The sequence below is a fragment of the Hydra vulgaris genome, chromosome 04, assembly GCF_038396675.1.
Source record: "Hydra vulgaris chromosome 04, alternate assembly HydraT2T_AEP".
NCBI lineage: Eukaryota > Metazoa > Cnidaria > Hydrozoa > Anthoathecata > Hydridae > Hydra > Hydra vulgaris.
In genome coordinates this window covers 32751051-32771042 of record NC_088923.1, presented here as the reverse complement: position 1 = coordinate 32771042, position 19992 = coordinate 32751051, and the positions used below count along the sequence as shown (strand labels likewise).

General features: G+C 30.8%; 1 protein-coding gene and 2 non-coding genes across 3 annotated transcripts; 2 read left to right on the top strand and 1 right to left on the bottom strand.

The window, feature by feature from the left end:
* Positions 1-16828: 16828 nt before the first annotated feature.
* Positions 16829-16900, top strand: trnag-ucc (transfer RNA glycine (anticodon UCC)). Its single transcript has one exon. It is a non-coding gene; the product is annotated as a tRNA-Gly (tRNA).
* Positions 16901-18821: 1921 nt separating this feature from the next.
* LOC136079356 (uncharacterized) lies at positions 18822-19310 on the top strand. The gene has a single exon (XM_065795092.1). It carries the CDS (start codon positions 18822-18824, stop codon positions 19308-19310), a length of 489 nt encoding a protein of 162 aa, XP_065651164.1.
* Positions 19311-19658: 348 nt separating this feature from the next.
* On the bottom strand, positions 19659-19730 carry trnag-ucc (transfer RNA glycine (anticodon UCC)). The gene has a single exon. It is a non-coding gene; the product is annotated as a tRNA-Gly (tRNA).
* Positions 19731-19992: the final 262 nt, after the last annotated feature.

Sequence of the window (19992 nt, the reverse complement as noted above, 5' to 3'; positions counted from 1 at the left end):
ACAGGGTGCACGATATGCAATACAAAACTGATTAAACTTTGTTCGACAAAAAGGCTCATATATACAATTATTGTTAATTATTTACAAACAAAAGAGATCTTTGAAAAGGGGTACAGAAAAGTCATTTTTCCACATATACATAAAGCACAAAACATTAAAAACATTAAGATCATGAATATTGAGAACTTTCATTTCAATAAAAAATGGTTTGGAATGAGTGTATCGATCTGCAAAATTTATTAAACGGATCGCATGTTTCTGAATATAATAGTTGGTTTAGAAAAACACTTATGAACTTTGTTACATTATGTCTTTTTATTTTAACATCATCAATAAAAAATTTAGGCAGACTTTGGGGTAAACAATCTTTTTTTTGAGACTGGGTGAAAAAGAACCAAATTTGTTTTTTTAATGTTAAGAGTTAGTTTGTTGCACTTAAGCCATTTGGATATACTTTTACGTTCATCGTTCAAAGTATAGAAGAGTTTGTAAATATCATTATCGAAAAAGAATAAGTTAGTATCATCAGCAAATATGATAATTTTTTTTTAGATTATTACACTTAAAAAAAACAGTTTTGTCTACTCCTGCTCTATTTTAGCGGGATATTTTTAATTAAAAATTATTCTTTTTTTTTTTTTGGTTTTTATACATTTCTCCACTCCATTTGTGGTTTTTACGTATCAAATACTGAGTCACAGAGTGACCTCCGGATCAAACCTGGAGGTTACTCTGTAGCTCCTAGGTTTGTAAAAAAAAAAAAAATTTTTTTTAAACATTTTTCTTCAACACATTTAAACATTATTTTTCATATGTTGACACGCGGTTTTGAATTCAAAAATATTTTTAATGATCAATACAAGCTAATACTAAATTAATAATATATGCTTTCATTGAGTGACACAACCTAGCTCTCTGGTTTCGAAGTAGTGAAAATAAAAGTTAGATTAATAGTTTTATATTATGAACATAATAGGTGTCGCATAGTGAACATAATAGGCGTCGCACAGTGAACATAATAGGCGTCGCACAGTGGGGCAGAATTGCTTCAAAACTGGACATTTTACGAAAACGAAAAAAGGCGTTTTAAAACATTTTTTGGTGGCAATGTATACAAGAGTCTCTTATCTACGTGTTTGTTTAAGGGTATGACTGACCTTTAACCCTGTAGAACCCACAACCTAGCTTAATTCTTTTGTGTAAAAAATAACTCGCTTGTGCGAGTTATTAGTACTACTTTGCTTTTATAGTTTTAAAGCTGAAGTTTGTTAAAAGTTTCAAATTTTTTTCAGGGATTCTTTAATTTTAGGTTTGCCGCTATCTTTTGCTTATAAAAAAATAATTCTAAAGTGCTTAAAATATACATTTATAGGTCTTATAAAAATATAGGTCTTTTAAAAATATAGGTCTTTTGAAAATATAGGTCTTTTAAAAATTTCATTAAAATATTTTATTTTCATTTAATTTTTTCAAAGCTTTTTGTTCATGTCCTCCTTTAGATACAGTAAATTTTTTTTTTTATGAAATTGCTCATGATTACAGATTGTAAAACTTTTTTTATTATTATTACTTGTTACACTTATGTAGAAATTAGTGCTTTTTGTGTGAATAGAGCCCTTTTGCGTGAATAGAGCCCTTTTGTGTGAATAGAGCCCTTTTGTGTGAATTAGTAGAAATGTGCCAATTGCATCAGTAGAAACCAGGTAACAAAACTAAGTCATGAACGCTTGAAAAATTGACGTTCTTTTTTTTTTTTTTTGTAAGATTTATTTGGAGCAAATTTAAAGGAATAAAATTAATCGAGATTTCGAGTAACTTTTTTTGAGTGACTTTTTAAATTAAAATTGAATTGCTGTATTTATTTTAGTGAAGCGATTAGAACGTTTTAATATTATTTACTCACGCAAGCTTTTGATTTTTTTCTTTTTTCTATTATCACTTACCAGTTTTTTAAACATCTTTACTCGAAATTACTCGAAAATACTTTAAAAATGTCTGACAATTGTAAATAAATGTTTAAAAATCTATGAAGAAAATTTTCTTGTCTAACATGTGCCCTTAAAATAATTAACTTAAAAATTCCAAAACATAAAAAAAAAATTTATTTTGTACTTTTTAAATCCGAAATTTTTTTCATAATCTCTTTTTTGACAAAAAACATGGTAACATTCGTTTGTTGAGAAGCCACTAAATAAAGTTTTCCAGTCGAGCGATTCAATGTATTTTGATATTTCATTGTACCCTGCTTTATTCCATAAATAGCGCGTCCGCGTCTATTTGTTCGTAATTTGTGTGTGCGAAATTAAAATCACCGTAAACCAGCATCGTTGCGGATCCAATAATGTTTAATACCGCCTTCAATTTAGCTATTGACGCTATTGTCTCAAGGAGCACCGTGTCGTTTAGATCATGGGGTCGGTACAATGATCCAAAAAAAATATTCTCCTTTACCAAAGCAACGGATTGAACTTGTTCAACTTTATTATCAAAGTTATGTATTTATTTTTTATTTCTTTACTCGTAATTTTTCTTTTATTTTTATCTGTATCTCAAATACTGTAATAAGTATTGTAATAAAAAACAAAAATCAGGATGAAATTAAAATGTAGCTTGCAAATTTTTTATTGTTATTCTACCAAACGTTAAACGTAAAAGAAGAGTCGAAAGTCAAATAAATTCAGAACAAAAATAAAATATCTCCACAAACTTTCAACGAATGTCATCAGACGAGTAAATTTAATTTATGTCTTTTGAATTGAAATTTGTTTGTCAAAATTTTGTGAAGTTTTTTAAATACATTAATCTAAATAAGATCAACGTAGTTATTATGATATTTTTTGCCTCCTGTTAAACCAAGGAGGTATAATAGACTGGAGGGAAACGAAGTTAATGAAACGTCATTTCTCAAGGAACAGTCTTAGTACTCGGTGTAGTCAAGGTGGTAGTACCCTTTAAGAGGAAAAAAATTTAAAACTTGATATTTTATAGGAACATTTATGTTTTTCTGAAGTGTTAAATTAAATCATTTCAAAAAATAAAATTCCTCTCCCCCCCCCCTGCTCGGTAATTGTGCGCATAAATTAGCAAAATTTAGGCGAAAAAATGGACCTTTTTTTAACAAGAATATCTTGGGAACAATTCATGTTCTACAAACCAAACTTTATAAGTAGTTTTATATACGTTCAAAAAATGTGCTGAATTAAAAATTATACAATAAACAACATTTAATAACTTTAAAATCATTAAATTTTATCAATAAAAAGAAAAAAGTATAAGTACAGCTTGCTAAAATTCAAACTTTAATACTTTAATATAAAAAAAAGTTAATTTTCTTTAGTTCAGCACATCACAAATACACTCAAGAATAATTGCTGAAAAATTGAAAAAATTCCAACGAACGGTTAAAAAGTTATCTTTGTTAAAAAATCAAAAAAATGCACAAAAAGTTAATCGTTAGAAAAACGCATTTTAAAAAAATACTAAAAGTACATTAGGTTTTTTACAGAATAAAAACCACCACTGTTGTATGCAAAGCCTTCTGCTTCATTATGTTGGTCAATAAAACCTTTTTAAGGAACAATTTAGTCATAAGCACACAAAAAAACTATACAAATTGGACTTGTATTTTTCGAGATATTGCAAGAAATATATCTCCAAGGGTCGTTAAGGCGCTTTATTTTCCAGTACCAAATCAATTAAGAATAATTTAGGCCTTTTAATTTTTTTTTTTTTAATTTTTTTTTTTTATTATAAGAGCAGACATAATAAATAAATAAAAATTGTTAAAAATTGAATATTTTCAAAATTTCTGTTTTTTGGGGTACTACCACCTTAAGGCGATTTACAAATTATTCGAATTCTTTTATTTGAAATTAGCACGATTTCATAAGCGTATTATGTTAAAAGAAAAGCTTTAGATGTTATAACTTATTTGCTTCAGGTTTTTTTAATATTAAAAGAAAATTTTCTTTTTTTTTTATATAATTTTCAAAACTTTTTTACCCGGTGGGCACGGTACGTTTTTAAAACGTTTTTTAGGCGTTTTTATAAGGTTTAAACCTAATAAAAACGTCCAAAGAACGTTTTAAAAACGTACTGTGCCCACTGGGTACTATCCCTAATAGTGAACTAAAGAACACCATTTTGGAGTCTTTAGATCACTTCGCTCATCGGCGTTAACATGAATTAAGTCAAAATCTTTTGAGAAAGTGCCTTAATTTAATATAGATCCTATTTCTAATTGGTTCTGACGTATATTGACTATATATAGTTGTCAAAATACAATACTTCTATAATTTTCACAAAGAATTCCGACCAAGAAAGAGCTTATAACTAAATATAAACAATCGTTTTTTCGTGCTTTTTCTTATAAACAAGAAAAAGAGCGATCAGAACACATCATATTATTAAATTATGGTGCTTATTTTACCTAAAAAACGTATTTTTTGAAAATCTTATTCAAATTTCAATACCGCAAAATTTATCATTTCAATTTTTTTTGTCTTTTCATAATTCACAGACCTGATTATTTAACGGAAATAGGTCGCAGACGAACAAAATATCATACAGACGCACGTGTGACGAAATCCCGATTTCGTGGCCAAAAGTCAAATTTTTAGTTTTATATTTTCATCTTTTTACGTTCAGATCTTGTTTACAGATAGTCCTAGAACAAAATTCCGAACAAGGCAGGTATATACCTGCTCTAGGGTGGCCTGGGCATCAGTTGACATTTAGCCTCCGTTCGGTACGCACTAAACAAGTGGATACGTCGAAAAATTCTTGCCTGCTTTAAAGTGCTGTTAAACTGAAGAAACTATTTTTAATTGGACTTCGGCAAAATGAAATCACTTTCTGGAGGTATGTAGAATATATGGTTATGCACAGTTATTGTTAATTTTAATTTTTTTAATATTTAAATCGTGCGACAAGTAAACATAAAAAATTGTAAACTTTTTATCTAAAATCGATTTTCTAATGTAGTTTTAAAAATTTAACCGTGGTTATCCACCTTCTTTCGACAAAGAATTGATATTGTATAGTGTTAAATATAACATATTAAAAAACTGGCTGCCATTGAGTGCCATTTTAATAGTATCAATGCGTGGTGCGACATTAATCTATGTTAATAGATTAATGTCTTATAATAGTCATGGTTAATAGTGAATTAACATTATTTAATGGCACTAATTACATTTTAATACAATAATTTATTATTTTAAATATATGCTTTACAAGTTACTTTTCGTTCCGTTTTATGATAACCTCAAAATTTTATCAAATAGTCCTCAAAGAACTCTCAGCAGTTATAACTGTATTTTTTTTACAGAGTCTTCCAAATCTTCAAATATGGAATTGTCAAGAGAAGATATATTCTTTATGGAGAAAGATAGTTTAAAAAATGAATTTAAATTCATCATTGATGTTTTGACAGATGCAATTTTCAAAAAAACGGAACATGTGATACAAGTAGGCGAGGATAAAATGTCATTACCACGGTTATTTGCAAATTTTCGATCGAGATGGAGAGCAGCAGGAAGATGGGAAGAATTTTTTCTGAAAAAAAATGAAGAATGGTTGAAGAGCACCTTACAATTTTCAAAATTTTCCACTACTAAATGCACAACACCTGAGAAGATTGTGAAGAATGATAATAAATAAGGAACATGTGGGCGACCTTCGCAATTCTTCGTTTCATCTAGTGATAGATCAAAGAGACGAAAGACCCAAGAAGTACTTTAACTTTATAATAACAATAACCCTGCTATTGTATTGGAAACAGTGTGTTAAAAATAATTTATTTCAATGCGATCACAATCTTATCTAGATGTAGCAATAAAACTTCATCTTTAAAAGAGATTAATAATACTAACATAAAAAAGAGCAAATGGCAATTTAATGGCAATTTTAGCATCAGTGTATCAAGCTTTTTTTCCTTATTGATATAATTCTACAAATATATCAAAAAGGAATAACAATCCTTGTGAATATTGTTTACAGAGCATAATTGTAGTGTTTTTAGATAAATCTTTCAAAGAGTGTCATTAACTTTTTTTTAAATTATGATTTCAATATTACTGTTAAAGAAAACTATTAAGGAATGTAGCTAGAGCACATAAATGTAAATTATACCCATCATACTTTGAAGTAGAAATAGTAAAAAAACGTTGTTATCCATCAGTTGTGTACACAACTGTTAGTGAGTCGTGCGCACAAATTGAACTATAGGCTTTACTTGATCAAACCACATCTAGAATTATACAACTTCAGGCTGATGTCATTGATACTCTAAATCCGGAAATTCTGGGGATGTGATGGAAGCAGCGGTCAATGTGTTTATAAACAAAAGTTTACTGAGACTGGAAAATCTGATGAAAGCATTTTTTATACTTCTCTTGTACCTTTACAATTAATACACAAAAATCACGAGACGGGTGAAGCAGCTATTGTGTGGAAAAATCCTGGACCATCATCTCCGCGATTCTGCAGACCAATACGATTGCAGTTTGTACATGAAGATGTACAGTCAACATTGAAAGAAGTTACCGACATTGAACTGCAAATTGAGGGTCATGCACCATATGCTAATGAACAAAATGGAAAATCCATTTCAGTAAATTGTATGTCCTTTACGACGATAGACGGTAAAGTCTGTAATACAGTAACTGGTACCACTTCTGCACAACGCTGCTTCCTGTTCAAAGCTTCCTCTAAAGAATTTAATGACATCAACAACATTAAAAAAATGGACATTACTACAGATAATTTAAGATTTGGAATATCTACATTGCATGCATGGATTCGTTTTTTCGAGTGCTGCTTGCGTGTGTCGTATAAGCTAACAACTGAAAAGTAGCAAGCTCGTCGAGAGGAAGATAAAAAGAATGTGAAAATACGTAAGGAAGAAATACAGACTCAATTTAGGATAAAACTGGGGCTTATTGTTGATCGACCAAAGCCAGGATATGGAAGCTCTAACAATGGAAATACAGCGCGCCGCTTTTTTCAAAATGCTGCTATATCTGCTGAAATAACAGGAGTCGATGAAAATTTAATCCACCGATTTCATGTTATTTTGCAGGTACTTTCGAGCGGGTTTGATATAGATGATATAAAATTCAAAGACTATTGTGTAAATAATGCCTATTTATTTGTTGCTTTATATCCGTGGTATTACATGCCTACATCTGTACATAAAGTGTTGATCCATATAGCAGAAATTGTAAAATATTCCCTTTTATTAATTGGACAACTTTCTGAAGATGCCCAAAAGTCACGCAATAAGAACATTAAAAATTTCAGATTACATCATTCAATAAAATGCTAAAGAGAATTTAATAATAGAGACGTTTTTAATAGGCTCTTATTAACATCAGATCCATTTCTCTCGAGCATCAGGAAATTGCCCCAGAGACCGGCAAAATCTCTACACCAAGTAGTTATACAATTATTAAAACAACCTGATATCACCAGAAAAGAGACAAGGAACGATTCCGATTTAGATACAAGTGGTTCAACATCAGATTCCGGTTCGAATGATTTGAACATTGATGAATATGACGTTCGTGATTTTTGTTACTAGGATTAAATAAACAATTTTTATACATATATGTGACCTAATCTTTTATTAATTTAAAAAAATAATAAAATTAAAAATACAATTTTTTTATTAATAGTATAAATTTGGAAATAATTTTACAATGTTTTTGCTCTTATTTAACTCCTGAATCATAAGCAATGACCTCGAAAACCAAACTACATGAGATTTCATATTTTCAACGTATGAACAGTTTTGGCCGCCATTTTGAATTTTTTAAATCTGACCTCAAATTCGTAATCAGCGACCTCGAAAACCCTAATGTAGGTAATTTGGGAATTTTGGCCACAAAATCGGGATTTCGTCCCACTGTGAGACGCTTTCATATTTTTAAATTGCCTTAACTACACCGAGAAGTAACAATTTTCTATAGAACACCGCACAATTATTATAGTTTAAAATTAACCAATCACATTCTGCTTTTTAAAAAATTTATCCAATAATATTGTTTCCAACGTCATAGACAATTGAAGCATTGCAAATAAAAGATGAAAGTTTAAAAAATGTGTAAACAATATTTAAAGTTAGCTTATTGTTTTTTATGTTGTGCTTTTTGAACAACTAATAATAAATTTCTAGATTATAATTGAATTAATAAATGTCTAGATAAGAATTGGTAGTATATTTGCCGGATTTACAAAAAGGTATTTTATATCTCGATATTTAGAATATAGCAGTTTGTTTTTAGATCCAGCAAAAATACTGCAACACAAAATAAAATCCTGGAGAGATATAATAAGTTCTTTGCTGAAAAATCGTTTTTTAAGAACGTAACAAACCTTTAGCTAAACGGTGAAGCAAGCTTTAGCAAAATAAAGCAAGCGCTCTAACCACTGCGCCACGGCCGCAGATGCGACCGTGGCGCAGTGGTTAGAGCGTTAGGACTTCTTGGGGCACAAGACCGTTAGGACTTCTTGGGGCACCTAAATTAAAATTAAAAAAAAAAAAAAAAAAAATGTTATTACTTTTGCTTTAGTACTATGAAATAAAAATTATTTGTTTTAATTAAATCATAGACATTGTTTTTAAAGAAACAAATGTAAAGGATTGGAAAACTGTAACGCTTTACATTTGTTTATTTTAAAGTCCATACGATTTAAAGTCCATAATCATATAGACTTTTATTTTGCATTTTTGAATTGATTTTTTTTTTGATTATTATGCGTTGTTAGTTTTTTATATAGTAAAAAACAATGAAAGGTTTGCGAAAGTTTATAATTATCTTTCATTATCTTTCATTTTATGGGACACAAAATATTCACCAATTGCCTCACTTAATCGTTTAAACATTGATAACCGAATATCCCATTTCCGGGCAGTAATACAGTCTTTAATTCAAGCTGGAATTCGTTTTGTTCACCCAAACTCTATTGTCCAGTTATATAAAACTTTAGCTGTTCCAACACTAACGTATGGTCTTGAGCTTTGCGACCATAAAGAAATGTTATTGCAAAAGCTTGATATAGTAGGAAGAATTGCACTGAAGTCACTACTAAACGTTTCAAAACATAGTAAAAATTATATACATCCCCTATTTTGTATTGAAGATATATCTATAATTACGCAACAAAATAAGATAAACTTATTTATTCGCCTGTTGAAAAATAAAATGACATTTGATATTCTTAAGTCGCAGTTGAACAACGAATCAGGTCCACGACCTTTTGTAGATAGCGTCAAGGCTCTGTGCAATAGTCATAAATTAAATATAGAGAAACTAATGCAACACAAAGAAAAAATAAAAATTACTGGTTTAAAAAATATAATTCCTGAAACGGATCTTAAAATCTTAAAATGTGCAGTTGAGTTCTAGAACTCAAAAGAACAAAGAACAATCTTTAAGGATGTTCTTGAAAATAAAATTCCTAGATCCTAGAGATTTTTTTTGAAACTTTTTATTTACCTTACTTGTAATATAGAGTGGGTGTTTAACAAATATATAAATTAAAAAAAAAATTAGTTTTTCACGATATACCCAGCGGGCATTTGTTTCCAAAAGTTAAGTTTTAAATGTCTTTTAAACGTTTTCTAAACATTCTTCCGTAAAGAACGTTTAAAAGACGTTTAAAAAACATTTAAACTACGTTTAGAACGTAACTTTAAAAAACAAATGCCCGTAGGATAATTAATGATATAAAATAGTGAAAAGTGGTGGCACTAGGAGAAGAGAAAAAGCTGTAGTCAGGGAGGAAATTACAAATTACCCCAAACTAACACATTTTTTGAAATCAGCAGTTCAGCCTGGAAGTGTTTCGATACCAACAGAAACTAAAAATAATTCTGATTGTCATTACTTGAATACTAGAGTAAAATCAGATTGGTTGATATGTGAGTCTACTTCAAATGGCATAACAGTTCCGCCTATTTTTCTCAGTGATGATCCTTCTGAGTGGCCTGGTGATGTTTCTGAAGCACAGAGGTGTGACATTGTTAAACGTCGCTTCAAAAAGATTGAAATTGATTCTCGATACAAATTAGAAAGAAGACAATTTTCACTGAATTATTATAACCGCAAGATGAAGAATGGAGAAATCTTTGAACGTACATGGCTCATATATTCTTTAAATAGCAATAAAGTGTTTTGTTTTTGTTGCAAACTTTTTGGGATAACTTCTTCACCATTCCGACAAGGAATAAACATTTGGGAAAGCTTATCAAAAAAATTTAAAGAACACGAAACATGCAGTGCACATTTCAAGTGTTTTGAACACTGAATGACTTTACGAAAAGATAAACTGATATTTCTTTCAATTTATTGCTTTGTTACCTTTTTTTTTTTTAGTTATTTTTTTTCCCCTCAATTTTGGTAATGCAGGCATTGCAAACCAAGCTACCATAGACGAGCAACAACAAAAGTTGCTTCATAAAGAGCGGATAATTTAAAGGGTTGTGTTAGAAAGGATATTGGACATTACCTTATTTCTTTCAGCAAGAAATCTTGCATTCCATAGTTCAGACACAGCCGTTGGTTCAAAGAACAATGGAAACTTTCTTGGAGTGTTTGAATGACTGGCTAAGTACAATACTGTTCTCAATGAGCTTATGCAAAGAATTCAGGACAAAGAAACTAAGAAGCACTATTTGAGCAATGACACACAGGACGAGTTAATTTGACTTTTAGCCAAGGAGATTGAATCCAAAAACCTTTCTAGGGTAAAAAAAACAATATACTCTTTTATTATTTTAAATTGTACGCCAGACGTTTGCACAAAGAACACATGAGCATTATTCTGCGATCAGTAACATGTACTCCTTGTGTAGTTATGGACATTTCCGAAAATTTCTTTGGATATCTCACAGTACATAATACCACAAGAAAAGGGCTTTTTGATGCATTTTTAAATCAGGTAAAAAAATTGGGATCAAAATATTTTAGACTGTCGAGGTCAACTTATGATAACGGTGCTAATATGAAAGGAAAAGTAAAAGGTGTTCAAGCTAGGTTTCTGGAAATGAATCCTAAGGTCTTATATGTTCATTGTGCAAGCCATTCACTCAATCTTGTTATTGTTGATGGTGCACTGTCATGCAAGTGTCGTGCAATTTCTTTTTTTGGTGTTCTTTCAAGGTTATATACACTCTATTCATTGTCTCCTCCTCGATGGGAAATTTTAAAATCGTGTGTGGCAATTTCTGTCAAACAGCAATCAGATACCAAATGGGAAAGTAGAATAAACTGTGTTAAACCACTTTGGTATTATTTAAAAGAAAATCTTAGAGACACTTGAAAGATTGGAAGAACATGCCTTAGAAAAGAGAGATAAGGCAACAGTCACAGAAGTACGATCGCTGACGGAATATATTAGAACATGGTCTTTCTTATTATCAATCATTATTTAGTATAACGTTTTATTTCAAATCAACATATCAACTAAGCTTCTTCAGTCTTCTGCAATCTCTCTCAACATATTAGCTAGTGAAATAAAGGCAACAAATGTATTTCTTTATGAGTATTGCGGAAATGGGTTTTCCGACGCACATATTAGGGCATCAGAAATCGCAGAGGTATTGAGCATTGAAAAAGTTTTTCCGATAGTGCGTTTACAAAAAAAAAAAATTGATTTATTCATACAAGTGTGTTAATCACACTCGGCAACTTGAACATCAGTATAAAGCAGATTTTTTTTTGCCACTAATTGATATGTCAATTGCATTAGTAAAAGAGTGTTTTGAACAGGTCAGCATTGTCACAAAGCTTTATGACTTTCTTTACCGATCTGAGAGTCTTATCAAAGCCTCTCAGATCGGTAAAACGAAAATTCTGTCTGTATGTTGCAAAAGTTTGCAAATGAAGCTTGGTGATATAGATTCTGAGGATTTGGAAATGGAGTTCAAACGATTTGTCATAGTCATAAAGGAGGAAAAAAATACTCTCCTAAAATCTGCACATAACTTCCTAAACTACATCTACAAAGAAGAGCTGCAAAAAACTTATCCCAATCTAGTTATTGTGTTACGAATCGTTCTTACTTTACCAGTTACTGTTGCAAGTGCAGAGCGTAGCTTCAACAAGCTAAAACTAATTCATAGGTTAGTATAAATAATCTTGCTTCATTATAAATAAATACATGTAGCTATATTTCTTTGTATCTTTAAATAGGTCAACAATGGTCGATGAACGTTTGTCTTCCTTAGAAATGCTGTCGATTTAGAACGAGGTTGCAAGGAAATTAAATTATGAAGACATAATAAATGAGTTTGCAAGGATGAAAACACGTCTTGTATTATCTGCGTAATACATTTACAGTAGTTAAAGCAACTCTTCACTAGTAAACTCTATATCAATTTAACAATTATAAAATATATTTAATTGAATTTAAGCGTTAATTTGATTGTTTTTAGTCTTATGAACGGCGACGTAAAAATATGTCTGGTACCCATCTGTTTCGAGGTAATATGTAAGTTTTATCCGCTTTTTTTTGAAAAATAAAAAAAATTGGGGCCCTTGAGGCTAGTTTTTGTTTTTGTTTTTTGTTTTGGGGGTAGGGGAAAGGGGGGGGGGGGGGCCAGACCTACTTGCTACGGCAATGGACTAAGCTGCAATGACTTCTTCTTGAAATACTTGAAATATTTATACTTGATTTTAAATTTAAAATTCAGCTTTTAGCATTTATTTGTAGCACACTTTTCTGCAATCTGAGCTAAATAATTTTGAACCTAATAGGATGAAGGTAGCCTTTGCTTTTTTTTATTCTTTACTAAATTATTTATCAATAATCTTGTCCGTGTTTTTGGCGTTGAGGTGACTAGTCACATTGCATATACGTCTTTTTTTTTTTATAATATAACTTTAATTTTGTTAGGATAAATTAAATTAGGTAACCTAATATTTGAACCAAAGCACAGTGGGCCAGTAAGTGGACAAAATGGGAATAATTTTAGTTGTCTAATCTTGAAAACCTATTTAATTTTAGTATCTACATATATTAGGAGAAATCTATTGATAATTTATTTATATTAAATCCCTTAGTTAGGACTCTAAGCATTTGAATATTGAGATAAAATAAAAAAAATAAAAAATTATAAATAAGTAATTAACGGTGACATCAACGTTGTGTTATATTTCAATTACATCTACGTTTTTGAAACAAAAAATTAGTACATGTTATTCTAGAGTATTTAGAGATAAGAAAAACCAATGTGTGAAATAAATTTGTTATAGCATGTTATCTCAGTTATACTTTGAAAATCACAGATTAAAAAAAAAAATTTCTTAAGAAACTTATTTTTTGCCGCACAATAACTAATAATTACCACAATTTGCCATGTGTTGTCTTATATTTATTTGAGCTATATGATGCTTCAATCGAGTTTTAATTGATTGCTCGTCCCCTTAAATCCCCGTTCAGATTTTATGTATATTTTAACTTGGTTGCTATGGTACTAAATTTTGCATAGCAACAACTCATTTTTACATTAACGTTGTTTTAACAGTATTTTACTTGCGCTAAATACACAATATTGGGGGTATGTATTAAAATGAGATTCAGAATTCTTATGAGGTTAACTTTTTTTGGTTACTATGGATACCTTACTTTGCATAACATAGCAACAACATATTTTCGGTAGTTGTTAGTAATTTAATTACTAACACTGACAGTAATTTAATTACTTTTAATTTTAATTACTAACACTTGTAGTAACTTAATTACTAACAAGTATTAGTAGTCCAGGCGGCATATATATTATAACATTTTACTTTTAAATACAAAATACTTGTTACAATAATTATTTAGATATGGTTTTGTTAAACTTAGACATTCATAATTTTCTCCAAAAATACAATCTTAGTATTTCAAAACAAAATATTACTGAAGATATATTAAAATTTATTCAGCCAAAATTTGCTGATTTTAAAGACGTTGATTTTAGACATGCTGTTCAACAATTTGTTTACTTGTATAAAAAAAAGTGGAAATCTGCAAACTATACTGTGAAAAATTTTGAAAAGAAGTTTGTGAACTGGCTTAATGAATATTTAATTGTCAGAAAAAAAGACAATGAACCAACTGCAAGTAGACGTGGTCGAAAACCAGTTGCATTTGATAATAGTTCTAATAAAACTAAAAAACGGCGTGTATCTTGTTTAATTGAATCTCATTCATCCAATGAATTATTTTTTGCTGCTAATAAAAAATTTAGAGATGAATCTGTTGTTATTGCTGCCAAGTATGTTTTAAATATATATTAAATACAGATAAAGCAACTAAATATTCAGCAGACGAAGCACTGGCTTTAATAATTGATGCAAGTCTGACAAAAGCTTCCTATCAATTGATATCAAGCGGAGCCTTGGAGAAAGAATATAACATCTACCCCGCTTACAATGATGTCAGAGATGCAAAATTGAAATGTTGTCCTGCAAACATAACAGTGGAGGACTATTCAGCTTCAGTTCCTTTAAAAAATTTTAATGACTCATACTTTGCAAATAATTCTGTGCAGTTCAGGAACCTGTGCTAAGGCACTTGATATTGAACGACAAAGCAATAAAAACAATGACACTAACGTGTAAGGCTGGTTTTGATGGTGCTACTGGCCAAAGCATTTATAAACAAGTTTTATCAGAACCCAGCATTAACAGAGATTTAAAGCGTAAAGAATCATTATTTATTACTTGTCTTGTCCCATTGGATTTGACTTGATTTAACAACAGCAACGAAAAGATGCCTATTTGAAGAAATCAAAAGTCGTCCTCCACAGCCTATTGTAGACCCATAAGATTTGCATACAAAATGGAATCCAAGGAATCTGTGATTGAAGAAGATCAGTACATTAAAAGTGAGATAGAAAGCTTGGGTATGATTTTATTAGAGGTTTGTGGATCTTCTATTGAAGTGAATTGTATTATTGAACTTACAATGATTGATGGGAAGGTTCAAACAATATTATCTGAAAAAAATAACTCATACCAATGCTGTTCAGTGTGTGGTGTCTCTCCAAAAAATATGAATAGTCTTCATATCCTTAATATAGATTATACTAACAGAGAGTTCAAATATGGTCTTTCCAGTCTTCATGCATGGATTCGATTTTTTGAGATGTTATTGCACATTGCATATAAAAAAGAAACAAGAAAGTGGCAAGCAAGATCTAAAGAACACAAAGAAAAGGCATCTGTAGCTAAACAAAAGATTCAGACTGATTTTATGAACAAAATGGGACTTGTTGTTGATTTCCCTAAAAGTGGTGGTTCTGGAACAAGTAATGATGGCAATACCTCAAGGCGTGCTTTTGCAGCATATGAACAAACAGCTGAAATTCTGGGTATTGACCAAAATCTTATATTCAGATTTTACATTATCTTGGTAACGCTCTCTTCAGGATATGAAATAGACTGCTTAAAGTTCAAGGATTATTGTTTTGACACTTTTAGACTATATGTGTCCCTTTATCCATGGTATTACATGGCTCAATCAGTTCACAAAGTATTGATACATGGACATGACATAATTAAAAGCCTTACATTACCCATCGGACTTATGTCAGAGGAAGCTCAAGAGGCTAGAAAATAAAGACTTTAAATTTATCGCGAAAATTTCAGCCGAAAAACATCCAGAAAAGCAACAAATACTGATCTTATCAATATACTGTCCTAGTTTCCAGTGATCCTGTTATTTCATCATTGCGTAAATCAACATCACACCAAACAAATCATAAAGCATTTCCTTCAGATGTTTTACAATTACTTAAACAATCTTCAAACGATATTATTGTTTTATAATTTTTTGATGATAATTCGAAAATTGATAACGTTTTCTTGCACTATTTTTTGCTTTTATTATTCCTAAAACATTATTTACCTAAATACTCAATTTTTATTCAATATAGATGGGTCAAAAATCCGATAAGATATTCAAATGTCAATTTACCACTTTGTAACTAAGGAAAGTATCCGGTAACTAAGCAATATAAGTATCCATAACAACTAAATTTAAAAAATTATCACTTTTGTAAGAAGTGTGATCTCATATTGGTACTCATGCCAAATTTAGTGAATATAGCACTTATAAAATATCTGCAGATAACAAAAGTAGGTTGTTGCTAAGCAAAATAAAGGTATCCATAGCAACGAAATAAAAAAATATTACCTTCATAAAAAGCGCAGACATCATATTAGTACTCATACTAATTTTAGTGAATATAGCTCTAATATTAAATTAGTTATGAATTTTGTCCAGTAAAAGTGCATTCTGGCCACTGTGCAAAGGTCCGCTTCCGGAAACAAAAAGCCACTCAATTGTAATTAAAACAGCATCGAGTTTCATTCAAATTGTGAACGCCAGAAAAAGTTATTTAAAAAATATTCCATGCACCCTCAGCCCGGTCACCCCATAAAATTCAAGTTATTTTATGAAACCTACTATAGAAAACAACCCGCATTTCCAGACTGGTAAAATACTATAACAATATGCAAGCAAATTTATTATTTATTTAACTTTATTTAACATCGGTAGATTTTACAAATATATATAAACACCGTGATAGTCACAGTAAAATACAAAACTATATAATGACCTTGTACCACATGTAAATTAGTTCTAATACTAAATTACTATTATTAATATATGTTTTGATTGAGTGACAACCTACATATATCTCTTATTTTTATTATAAACATAAAAAATAAAATTATATAAATACTTTTTTTTGATAAATAATATGATATTTTTGATAAATAATATTTGATAAATAATATTATAAATAATATAAATTTTTGATAGGCAATATGCGTCGGTGGTGTAACGGTTAGCATTGTTGCCTTCCAAGCAATAGATCCGGGTTCGATTCCCGGCTGACGCATTATTTTTATCTAAGCGCATACTTAAATATTTTTTTTACTTGTAGTAGATAATAAGAAATAAAGTAGATTTAATAATTGTTTCACTGCCATTTTCGTTAAACTAGAACCAAAAATCAGGGCCGTACCGAGCCAATTTTGCGCTTCAGGCAAGAAAAGAAAATTGCGCCCCTTCCCCTTCCTAAAAATTTCTAAAAAAAACTTCCTAAAAAAAAAGAATTCTTCCCCTCCCTTCCCCCTCCCCTTCCTAAAAAAAAAAGAAGAAGAAAATTAAACGAAAAAAATGATTTATTGATCACAAAATTTATCACATCAAGTTATAAGTAAAATTTGTCATTAAGGTTGCACAAACTTTAGTTCAATGCCACTTTTCTGGCTTTTCTTGAGGCAAATTCACTAATGACATCATCAAAATCAATGTTGTTTGCCACTTCATTTTCAATTGAAATTATAGCCAAACTAGACAAAATTTCTTGGCCAATTGTTGACCTCATATAGTGTTTTATGAGCTTAAGTTTACTGAAACTTCTCACACGTAGCAACTGTGACTGGTATGGTGAGGAAGATGCGAATAGCAATTGTTGTGTTGGGATAAGCATCGGTCAAAGAATATTTATGAATGAGCTGCAAAATGTCGATCGGGCTAGATTTTTCAAAGTTGTCCATCATTGCGGCAGCTTGATATTTAAAGCTTGCCATTTCTGACTGGAAATCGGAAGAATCTAAATCTGCCTTGTCAATTTGAGATAAATTTGCAGCTTTTTTCTTGATTTCATGCACTGAACTTTTAGAGAGTGAATGCCCACTGAGGTAGCCAAAATCAGAGGATACAGCAGACATCAGCCTCAAACCGCCACTCTATTTGTGTAATAATGCTGTCAAACACAAGATTGCCCTGAGATCCGAATTCTGTTTCTGCTGTGAGAAGGTGAGAGTCAACTATATTTAAAATCAAATAAAAAACGATATATTTCTGATAAGCTATGCGTCATTTTAAAAATATTAAAATAATAAATAGAATTGCGTCAGCCGGGAATCGAACCCCGATCTATTGCTTGGAAGGCAACAATGCTAACCGTTACACCAACAACTCTATATTTCAGCGGATATTTGTATTTAAATTTAATGACAATTCAACAGATCCTATAATTGACTTTAATTGAGTTCAGATCATCATTTGGAATTAATTGAAGAGGAGATTTTCATCAGCCAAAGTCAAGCAGAATTTTGCACAACTGATTCAGAACCAACCAGGGAAGATGAAAATGCCTAGCTTTCAGGCCCAGCTGAATTGGAGGAGGATGAACTTCATTCAGAAAGCCATCTTTAACTTTTTTTCAAGCTTCACGTTAAGATGGGAAAAACTGATGAAAACGTTGACCATCTCATTAAAGGGAAATAGTGACACAAGATGGTCTACCAAAAAAGGAGCAATTACACCATTGCACAGACAAATCAAAGATGTTCTTTAAGTTTTGGAATCCATTATCCACAATCCCATGACAAATGCTGTCACAGTTAGCAGTGCAAAAGAACTTCTCATTCATATTGATTTCAGTTTTTTGTGTTTGTTGGATTTCTGGTGTCAAATTCTTTCTCTAATTGACCGGGAAAACAAACTGCTTCAGTCAAAAACCATTTCAATTGAAATTGTCGTAAAAAAAATGAAATGGTTGAAGGCTTTCATTCAGAACTTTTGAGATGTTGGGGTGGACAATATTATCAAAGATGCCACAGAAAAAGCTAACCAGAGCGGTATTAATGGTGGCTTTCCAATTAAGAGGAAGCGCAAAGTGAAGCGAATAGCACTTTATGAAGCTGAAGATGACTCTCACCTTCTCACAGCAGAAACAGAATTCGGATCTCAGGGCAATCTTGTGTTTGACAGCATTATTACACAAATAGAGTGGCGGTTTGAGGCTGATGTCTGCTGTATCCTCTGATTTTGGCTACCTCAGTGGGCATTCACTCTCTAAAAGTTCAGTGCATGAAATCAAGAAAAAAGCTGCAAATTTATCTCAAATTGACAAGGCAGATTTAGATTCTTCCGATTTCCAGTCAGAAATGGCAAGCTTTAAATATCAAGCTGCCGCAATGATGGACAACTTTGAAAAATCTAGCCCGATCGACATTTTGCAGCTCATTCATAAATATTCTTTGACCGATGCTTATCCCAACACAACAATTGCTATTCGCATCTTCCTCACCATACCAGTCACAGTTGCTACGTGTGAGAGAAGTTTCAGTAAACTTAAGCTCATAAAACACTATATGAGGTCAACAATTGGCCAAGAAATTTTGTCTAGTTTGGCTATAATTTCAATTGAAAATGAAGTGGCAAACAACATTGATTTTGATGATGTCATTAGTGAATTTGCCTCAAGAAAAGCCAGAAAAGTGGCATTGAACTAAAGTTTGTGCAACCTTAATGACAAATTTTACTTATAACTTGATGTGATAAATTTTGTGATCAATAAATCATTTTTTTCGTTTAATTTTCTTCTTCTTTTTTTTTTAGGAAGGGGAGGGGGAAGGGAGGGGGTAATTCTTTTTTTTAGGAAGTTTTTTTTAGAAATTTTTAGGAAGGGAAGGGGCGCAATTTTCTTTTCTTGCCTGAAGCGCAAAATTGGCTCGGTACGGCCCTGATTTTTGGTTCTAGTTTAACGAAAATGGCAGTGAAACAATTATTAAATCTACTTTATTTCTTATTATCTACTACAAGTAAAAAAAATATTTAAGTATGCGCTTAGATAAAAATAATGCGTCAGCCGGGAATCGAACCCGGATCTATTGCTTGGAAGGCAACAATGCTAACCGTTACACCACCGACGCATATTGCCTATCAAAAATTTATATTATTTATAATATTATTTATCAAATATTATTTATCAAAAATATCATATTATTTATCAAAAAAAAGTATTTATATAATTTTATTTTTTATGTTTATAATAAAAATAAGAGATATATGTAGGTTGTCACTCAATCAAAACATATATTAATAATAGTAATTTAGTATTAGAACTAATTTACATGTGGTACAAGGTCATTATATAGTTTTGTATTTTACTGTGACTATCACGGTGTTTATATA

Coding starts and splice junctions, on each gene's coding strand:
- LOC136079356 (XM_065795092.1), top strand. CDS start 18,822: ATGTCTGCTGTATCCTCTGATTTTGGCTACCTCAGTGGGCATTCACTC.